The 10,066-nt window shown below is 44.8% G+C and overlaps 2 protein-coding genes across 2 annotated transcripts; one reads left to right on the plus strand and one right to left on the minus strand.

Annotated features, from left to right (window-relative positions):
• Positions 1-250: 250 nt before the first annotated feature.
• LOC115327458 (TNF receptor-associated factor 6) lies at positions 251-4,438 on the minus strand. Its single transcript, XM_040206371.2, has 2 exons — positions 4,116-4,438; positions 251-1,598 (listed from the first exon to the last, which is right to left on the minus strand). The coding sequence occupies exons 1-2, from the start codon at positions 4,383-4,385 to the stop codon at positions 411-413; spliced, it is 1,458 nt and encodes a 485-aa protein (XP_040062305.1). The 5' UTR covers positions 4,386-4,438; the 3' UTR covers positions 251-410.
• A 1,512-nt stretch (positions 4,439-5,950) lies between these two features.
• Positions 5,951-9,498, plus strand: LOC121045960. The gene is made up of 3 exons (XM_042294754.1): positions 5,951-5,969; positions 8,347-9,392; positions 9,487-9,498. The coding sequence occupies exons 1-3, from the start codon at positions 5,951-5,953 to the stop codon at positions 9,496-9,498; spliced, it is 1,077 nt and encodes a 358-aa protein (XP_042150688.1).
• The last annotated feature ends 568 nt before the right edge of the window (positions 9,499-10,066 follow it).

Consider the following 10,066-nt stretch of genomic DNA (forward strand, 5'->3'; position numbering starts at 1 on the left):
ACTTGCGCTCCGTATTGCGCTCTCCTCAGATGGCAAAGCGTGGTTTCTCTACGCCAAGATTCATTGAAAAAATCCTTGTGCAAAGCACGCAGCGTGTGCATAATATCTTTTCCACCGCGCCAGATAAGTATTCATAAAAAGCGGGTATAATGGTTATATTAATTATAGATTACCTTTTCTAGAGTAAGTAAAGTAAAAGAAAACTCATGTGCAAAGCAGTTGATGGAAAAGATGTCCACATACATGAATCGTGATACTGTTCCAGCACACAATAGTAATTCAATCATTTTTTATTCAGTTCAACTGTACCGGGAATGAATTGGACATTTTAAAGATACCTGTCAGAAATCAATCTTTGCGGCTTTTTCTTAAATGATTCATGTAATTTCACATCACTAAAAAGAGCGAGCCTACTTTGGCTCTACCAGAAGGAACAGGTGGAGTATGTCTTGTTCAACAAACCCATCCCATGCAATATTATCCAGGGAATACGGTATCAAACATGGAAAGATCTCATTGGCAATCCTGTTCGGCCTTTGGAATGCGGGTTCCCTTTCTTTTCGACTCGCATCTGTCCTCCCATAGTAGCTCTTTGCTCTGTCCCTGTTGTGAATGACGCCGACCATGAATTTCTTGCTAAACGGCCACTCGAGCCTTCTATCGTAGTCCCCAGGATAAATTCTCAGCCCAGAGCTGAAATAAACGGTATCTCCGTACTTTCTCAAAATGATCACGATCGACACCTTGTAGCCACACACATACTGCCGGGGGCTCTCAGCTAGCCCAACCCCTTCCTTTACTGTTTTTTGCTTCAGGGCTGCCCATCCCTCAAAATGCCAGTGGAATCCCTTTGCTTCACGAACCCTCCGTCCCTTTTGACGCATGCTCCCTGTGGCGTTCAACGGACGTGAGACGCATCCACGCAAGTTTTCAGCCTGGCATCCAATTACTTCACTGGGGACGCCTGCCACTGCACTCAGCCCGACCTCTGGAAAAACAGGACCTTCAATATATAGTCTGGCTAAGTGTTCAAGAAGTGTTGCGCACTGAGCTTCAAGCTGTTGATTAGACCTTTGGTCAGCAGCCCTAACGTCCTCCCGGCACTGGTTAACGCAGGCGCAAAGCCAGGACAGGCCTTCAGACTGAGCTTCAATCTGCTCGCTGGACTTTCTTCCTGCTGCCCTGATATCCTCCAGGCATTGACTGAGGCTGGACTGCAGACAGGATAGGTCTACAGATTGAGCATTCAGCTGTTCTTTGGACCTCCTTTCAGCGGCCCTGACGTCCTCCCGGCACTGGTTGAGGCTGGTGTTCAGACAGGACAGGTCTTCAGAGAGTTTGCCCAAGGCTTCTTTGAGTTCGTTACTCGTTTGCTCGATTCGGTCGTAACCCTGGGTGGCATGATCTGTGTCCGCTGTGGGTCTAGCGGTGGGAGCGCGGCAACCATTTTTGCAATGTCCCACAATCTCGCTCCTCAGCACGGCCAGCTGACACCTAGGGCAGGACACGACGTGGAAAGTGCACTCGGTGTAGTGCTTCGGGAGACTTTGAACAGGACCTATGAAGCTGCAGCCATTGTGCTTGTTCCAGCAAGCCACCTAGGCAAAAAAAGAACGGCGGAAGTACGGGTTAATTTTTGTCAAGAAAGAAAAAAACAAAAAAACATATAACGGTGATATGTTTTAAGATTGTAGTTAAAGCATACGTGGCATTTTAACGAGTTCTATTTTGGTCGATAAGAGGCGACGATAATATTTCAAATCCTGACCGGCTTGGCGCGGACTCGAAGGCGGGCCCTGCAAGGACTTTTACTGTTTCTTAATTTGCACCGAACCTGAGCGCACTGAACGTAGTAACTTAGTGAAACTTTTCTTTTCGCGAAATTCGCTTTATTTTAAAAGTTATAGGCAATTTAGAATTACAAAAACAAGCAAAAAATAACCTCCTTGATGACGTCGTAGCTCACGACTTGAGCTAGTTCAGGGCTTGAGTGGCCGTGAACTAGAGGAGGCATAGTGAGCTCCTCGAGCGCTCACGGCCGCCGCACTCCGTGTCGACGGCGCCAGAGGGCGCCACTAAAGCATGTTCTGGATAGGCTGTATGCAGCGGGCAGCCAAAGCGGCTTTCATTGCGTTTGCTGCGCGATTAAACACTAATTCGGCATGACACTTCGCGCTGCCATACCGCGAAACGGCCAAACCGCAAGACAAAGCCTCTCGCCGAAGGCCTTCGGAACGCTCGGAGCCGGTCGGTTCCTCCTGTCCATACGACTGCAGCGCCACCTAGTACATCCGGGATTTTTCCGTGTCGGTGCCTTATCCGACTACTCCTTTCTAGTATGCGCCGCCTTTTCCACCGCTTGGCGGCGGGTATGTCGACGGGTCACTTCTTGTTTCCGTACTTTATAAACTGCATTTCTTTCTTTTTTTCATCTATAATAGTGAACAAAAACCACTTTTATAAATAATTGAAACGGTTCGCGCCACTTATATTTTGTATTTCGACCAAAAATAAGTTTTTAGTGGCTCTGACCAGTAGCAAGCCCAGGACCAAAGACGTCACATTTTGCGCGCTTTCGGTACCGCGGGTCGCCCTCGTCGGTGGAGGAGGTTTCCGTGTCGTCCGGTTAAAATATGGCGCACTGATATTTAGCTACTCTTTCCGTGCCCGCTTGCTTGCCCGAACCCCAAGAGACGTGGAAACCGCATAAAAGGTAGACGCTTAAATATGATTGCAGGGCCCCTTTAATGGTGCCAAGAATTGCAACATTTTTTTTTCAGTGCCAGAAGAAAGACGCGTATTAATTTGTAGGGTGTAGTTCTAAAGGGCCTAAGATTAAAAACTGTATTGACCCTGTCGTTTTGATATTTTTATTTTTTGTTTTACTTTAAGTGAAGTCCTTTACTTTTATATCCTGTCAAGAAAGTCTTTTCGTTTAATGTTCACATATTACGCTTGTTTTGTAATTTTTATTATTTTGCTTCCAATAGACCTCACTTTTTTTTAAAGGCAGAACGTTTATTTTCTCGTTCCTAGTTCTGCGAAGTTATTTGGTTAATGCAGCTATTTCAGCATGTTGACGCAGGCTGGGCTCACGGTATTGTTCCTGCAAGAATATTCATAAAGGACGTAAGACATTCAAGATATCAGAGTTTGAACAGTAAAAAAATGTGCACACGGTTATATATGCGGTGACATGGTCTTTCTAATATTTGAACAAGGGAACGAGCAGGACAAAGAGCTAGGCTGCAACAGCGGGCTGGACCTTTCTTTTTTTTAGAACATTCCTTCCAATTATTACGGCAATTTGAGAAATAAAATTCAGCAAATCAATTTTCCTGCATTTGCTTTTTTTCCTTTTTCTTTTTTGCTAACCCATATCGTTTTCTATGTTTTGTTCAGAAGCAAGGAAATACTGCCTTTCTGGAATACGTCGTTAACCATTATGTTTACTGCCTTCACAAAAGTGCTTCTTTCGTTTACAGCTAATAAAACTAAATTTGTGTTGTTTATACGTAGACAGCGGAAAGTAAGCTCCAACGGGGGTCTCTGTTTCCGTTGTAAATAAGGAATTCAGCCAGGTGTTTTCAGTGTCCCCGCTAGAGTGAAAAATTTAAAGTGTCCCATGAAGTACTGATTACAACACCGAATGCCTGTACGATGCTCCTCTAAATTGAAGCGTGCAAACGTGGGAACTAAAGCCAGGATCGCTGGGTTCTTCATTGCGAGATTTCACACTCCGTGACGAGCTGCGGTGCGCCTACACACTCAGCCCCCGATCCCCCACCTCCATTCATGGCAGTGTCATGCAGCAGACGCCTGGTATTGGAGATCGCTCCCAGGTTTGACAGTTTACGGAGGCAACGGTAGCCAAGAGTTGGGACGCCGCGAGGACAGCGAAACTTGCATTCTATCGTGCTTCTTGCCGGAAGTTTTACAAGCCGGCAGGATCGCGAATTCCGACAGCATGACACACCTACTTTGGCGACGTAATCTGTGGCCACTTCGCGACCACTCTTGATGCTTGGGTTGTGTAGGAGGCTGAACGCACCATTCGGACAGGCGCTCGAGGCATCATACTGTTACTTATGATTCACGCAGAAAATGGCATTCACCCGGCGCTTTCCGATGTAACCCTGTGGAAGATCAATTCGGCCAAAGTCATCGTCGCCGAAGGACTCCTCGTCGAGGGGACAGGTGCTCCCTTGCCGAGCGCAGTGCTCGTGGCACTCGGAGCAGATCGTGTGGCCACAAGGCAGCCTGGAAGCTTTCAGGGATACCAGTCCACAGAGGGCGCATGCGCTCTGCTCGATGGAGGGCTCCTGGAAGAGGATGGGTCTCCAGTCAAGAGCGTCGGAGAATCCCACCATGCAGAAAGACCTCATCTTCGATGCGCCAGCGTCGAGCCCGGCCTCAAATCTCGTCTTGTCGAGGTGGGGTAAGCCTGCGAGAATAAAACGCACTCGATTATAAACGGTACTTACAGTGGATCTTGTGTAAAACAAGCCCGAAAAATCGCCATCTGCTTATAAAAACCTCAAACTTTGACCGAATAAAGGAGGTCAGTTCTACCTTGCAAAATATTTGGGCGTTCTTTCGCTGTGAAATACATTAGACCAACGAACTTGCCAATGTCAACGACGCACGTGTTCGCAGACGACCGCGTCAGGAAACATGCCTGCTCGCTGCTCCCGAAAGGAGCGGCGAGCAGACGACCCACTTTGTTGTAAGCACACTGCATCTCACGGGAAATGGTGCCACAAGTTACGCTCTTCGCCGATGCCATCACCTGCGAAGAGAACCGTCGTTGACTTTGGCAAGTTTGTCGTTTCTATCTTTTATTAAAAGAAAACTATGACTTGTAATCTTACAAGGAAATATTTATCACCCCGTTCCCATTCAGTGAACGTTCGAGCTTACTATGTGCAGACTCCGATTTTTCCGGTTTGTTTTGCAGCGTAACATTCACGTTACACTTAAATAAAATCTGGTCGCAAAATAGCTCTTAAGGGTTCTTCGGCTCGTCCGTAGTCTCCACCTTTAAAGCCGGTTCACACTGTCCTATTTTCTTAGGTTAAGTCACGTTACGAAATATTACGTTGAAGTCACCGGGACCTCTGTGCTCCATATTAAGCGAGGCCACCAGTTAAAAGAGAAGGCTTGACACGCGACATTCGAGACACGAATGTTTCGGTCACTTATACGTAACCTAACTTAACGTAAGAAAATGGGGCAGTGCCTTTAAAGTTATCTTAATTACCCCGCATAAAAGGTATTCGGGAGAAGCCTATAAAAGGTTATTCCAAGGTCCTTTTTGATACAAAAAAGGTCTTCATTGCCCAGTTGCCATTCTAGTCCGCCAGGGGGCGATATGCTTGAGTTGAAACCGTTCTTTACGAGCTGAAAAAGTTCTGAGGTCGTCGAAAAACCTTTGAAGACGGATATCTCTTTTAAAGTATGCCACCCTATTTAACAATATAACTACAGTGGTTTTTTTAGACGAAAAAAAAACGAGCAGTGATTAGAAAGTTCTTTTTTTTTTCTAAAAAAATAACATTAGAACCAGATTTTCTTAACGCTTCAGAGAGTAATTAGGCTCAGAACAAATTACAGTTCAAAAACATAGGTGCCTCTAGATCGAAATTGTTTTGAATAAGTAGTCGTACCTGGCGTTCAACTCTAATAAAACGGCACTTCCTCCAACAGGATATTACGTTTTGTCATAACATAGCTTAAAAAGATTACCCAGAGTTACTTGACCTTTTATTCACGCCCTAAACAGACGATCAAACTTAGCGCTAGAAGTGCTTCAATAGAAAATACTATTCAGAACTAGGTTGTTTTATGCTAAAATCAAGCGTAGGATTTTCCTGGACGTTTTTTTTAATAAATAAAAACTGTGATCGTGCATGGTTTTTCCTAAATTCCTCATCACATTATTTGTTACACCATGTCGAGGAATAATCAAAGCCAACTAATTTTGATTTGTATGGAAGGCGGAGCACGATGTTATGACGAAACACATAAAGTGGTTCCTTCCACAGGTTCCACTTCTCATTTCTTCTTTCGATCACAAATACTCGAGTATAAACATAATATCAGGGTGTCGAACCGGAACCGAACCGAACCGAAAACCGGAACCGAACCGGTATTTTTTCCGGAACTGGACCCGAACCCGAACCGTTATATTGTTATCGCGATGAACCCGAACCGGAACTGAACCGGAAAAAAATAACGGTTACCGGCTCATGTCAAAACGGTTCGGCCACGCGCTGTTGACAATGAATGTGCTATCAATGCCATTTGTTTTTTAAGTGCCGTCAACTGACACACACCTCGCTTACATATTTTTTTTCTCCACTCAGTCTTAGGAATATAAACGCTGCATCCATGAATCTTGACAAACGCTGCATCCATGAATCTTGACATAGGAACCAGTATTGCGCTGGTCGCGGCTTGCACGGAAGAAAAAAAATCAAAAGGCTGTGCAAAAAAAAAAAAAAAATTGCGTCACGGGATTTCATTTACCTACAATCTCGTAAATCCTAAATGCTGCTGTGTGCTCATTTCATAACACGTTTCTAGAACGCGCGAGTTCTTGAAGCTTGCTTCCAGCGGAATGAGAAAAGAAAGGGCTGTAATAATTGTGATAATCCATGACTGATATGTTACACCTGATCCTGCGGGCCGTTTTGGTAATCAAGTTGAAACTGTATAATTATATGTAATGGTGGATTTCTTTAAAGCTCGGTAGCACTGTAACCAACTTAATACTTAATGTAATGGTGGGCTTGGTGGCAGCGAGACGAATATGCCACTGAGTTTCTTCTGTCTCACCCTACAGATCGCTGTCTTCGGAACGGTCTGGTCATCCCCGGCTTCCGTATGCCGCGTCACCGCGGATTTGTTGCCGCACGGGTTCGCCAGTTCCCGCTTTCTGGTTCCTGAACCCCCGTCATCGTGTGATGATTCGACACCTTTTGACGACCGGCCTGCACTTCATCTAGCAACACTGGATTGGACCCTCTACGGAAGCACCGCAGCGACACCTACTTCCGCTACAGATGCCATAAAGCCATCGACGCAGTCTCTTCTCTTCAGTGGGCTTGGTGGCAGCGAGACGAATATGCCACTGAAGTGTCTTCTGTCTCACCCTACAGATCGCTGTCTTCGGAACGGTCTGGTCATCCCCGGCTTCCGTATGCCGCGTCACCGCGGATTTGTTGCCGCACGGGTTCGCCAGTTCCCGCTTTCTGGTTCCTGAACCCCCGTCATCGTGTGATGATTCGACACCTTTTGACGACCGGCCTGCACTTCATCTAGCAACACTGGATTGGACCCTCTACGGAAGCACCGCAGCGACACCTACTTCCGCTACAGATGCCATAAAGCCATCGACGCAGTCTCTTCTCTTCAGTGGGCTTGGTGGCAGCGAGACGAATATGCCACTGAGTTTCTTCTGTCTCACCCTACAGGTAGAGTTTGTTTCTTTGCCAGACGGTTTTAAGTCCGATGATCGCTTTCTTTTGCTGCTACCGGGCCCACTGGTTGGCATTTGTTCTGATATATTGTCATGGTTTAGGATATGTTCATCTATCCTGTTGTGTAGTGGCGATATTGAATCTAACCCTGGCCCCGAGACGCTAGCTCTCCTTCAGCAATTACTAACTGGCCAAACACAAATTGCCGCGGACGTTACTTCTATCAAAAACAGACAAGAGGCTCTGGATGCTAAGTTTGCCGCCTACGAATCTCGACTTGTTGCAATCGAAGCTGGCTCGTCCCAGATATCTGATATCGCCCGACGGTTGCAGTGTCTAGAAAGAAAGAGTGCCGCTCTCGAAACAGCTGTCTGTCAACTTACAGGTAAGAATGATGATTTGGAAAACCGTTCTCGCAGAAACAACTTGGTCGTATATGGTCTAGAAGAGCCTGTTAATGAAACCCCTGCATCACTACTGGATAGTGTAACTGAACTGTTGACCAGAAAACTGTCTGTGACTTGCGATGCCATAGAACGCTGTCATCGTATTGGTATCCCCGCACAAGGTAAAATACGACCTATAATTTTTAAATTGATGGACTTCCGTGACAAAATGCGGATACTCAAAAATGTTTCTAAACTTAAAGGCACACGGATATTTATTAACGAGGATTTTTCACCTCGTATTAGAGACATTCGAAAACAACTCTGGCTTAGTACTGCCGAATTCCGAAGAAATGGCGCAAAGGTCCGTCTACGTTACGACTACGCTCTTGTTGACAACGACCGATACTCGTGGGATTCAACAAATAGAACGCTGATAAAAGTTCCTCCTCCGGTTCTTGCCACCGGATCGAACTGACAGTTACCGAATAAACCATTGTCTGTATTAAACATTAATGCTCGGAGCCTTGTCCCTAAATTTACAGAGTTCTCGTGCATTGCAGCTTCTTATTCACCGCACGTGATGTGTGTTACGGAAACCTGGTTACACGATGGCCTTCTTGATTGCGAATTTACACCTCCTAATTACAACGTGGTACGATGCGATAGGTCTTCTAGAGGTGGTGGTGTCGCGCTTTTTTTTAAATCTGGTATTAGCTTTTCGGTTCTTCCCTGTTTACCTAACACAGAGTCTTTATGGTGTAAGGTGCAGCTTGATAAGTTCGTTCTTGTTATCGGAGCGGTTTATCGCGCTCCTAGTTCGGGCCTGCAAACGATCTTTCATATATATGACTACATTCACAAATACAATCTGGCGAATTTCAAGCTTATCTTGCTGGGCGATTTTAATGCACCCGATATAAACTGGGAAACGCTAGTGGTTGGCTGTCGCGACAGGGCCATTTGTGATGCTCTAGTAGATATAGCTGTGTCATTCGACCTAGATCAGGTTGTCAAAACGTGCACCAGAGATAATTCTGTTCTTGATCTTGTTTTTCTAACCCATAGTATCGCAAACCTAGGTTATGACTGCGAGGTGGTCGAGGGAATTTCTGATCACAAAGCTGTCCTTGTCAGCCTTAACATTCGTGTCAAGCATTCGAACCCTGAATTCGTCACGTTCCTTGATTTCAACAGAGCTGACGATGTGTCAATTATTGATGAACTTAGTTTTTATTTTGATGATTTTTGTGCCATAAGTCTAGACGCTGATGTCAATACGTTGCTTAGATATTTCAACTCCCTTATAGAAAAATGCATCAACAAATTTGTACCTGTTACTAGAAAGAAAAAGAACCCTGGGCACCCCTGGATTACGAGAGAGGTGCTGCAGTTGATGCGGCAAACGAAGAGGAGACGTCGTTCAACGAAAGATAACACAGAATCAGTTGTTCATACCTCGTTTGAATATCTGAAAACAACCTTGAAAGAAAAGATGTTAACAGCTAAAACCAAATATTTTAATGTAACTTTGTCTGAATTTATGAAATCAAATCCTGCCAAATTTTGGAGATCTATTATTCCAAGATGTAGTGTATCACAGAGTTTTACTATTGAAGGTGAATCTGTAAGTGAGCCGACAAAGATAGCGAACTGTTTCAATGATTATTTTAAATCTGTATTCAGTCGTGACAACGGCAATGATTCAGAGTTTTCCTTTGAAGGTATATACCCAGCTTTATCTGATTTAGAGATTAGTGTTTCTGGTGTCCTGAATCTACTAATGAAACTTGACTGTAAGAAAAGCCCTGGCCCTGATGGAATTCCAAATTCTTTTCTTCGCCGTTATTCACTTTGGAGTTCAAAATACCTATCTGTCATTTTCAAAAAATCTATTTCTACTGCAACAGTGCCTCAGTCATGGAAGTCGGCTAAAATTATCCCCTTGTTCAAGTCAGGCAACAAACAGATGGTCACAAACTACAGACCCATTTCGCTCACATCGTCTTCATGCAAACTTTTGGAACATATTGTCTATAAACAGATATCTGAGTACCTCGAGACTAATTTTATTCTTTGCCCTCAACAGCATGGTTTTCGTCGTGGTTACTCCACCTCAACCCAACTTCTTGAATTCACTCACGACATAGCTTTAGCTTTAGATAAAAGAGTACAACTTGATGCCATCTTTGTAGATTA

Source organism: Ixodes scapularis, unplaced genomic scaffold (assembly GCF_016920785.2).
Source record: "Ixodes scapularis isolate PalLabHiFi unplaced genomic scaffold, ASM1692078v2 PGA_scaffold6__148_contigs__length_123643588, whole genome shotgun sequence".
Lineage (NCBI taxonomy): Eukaryota > Metazoa > Arthropoda > Arachnida > Ixodida > Ixodidae > Ixodes > Ixodes scapularis.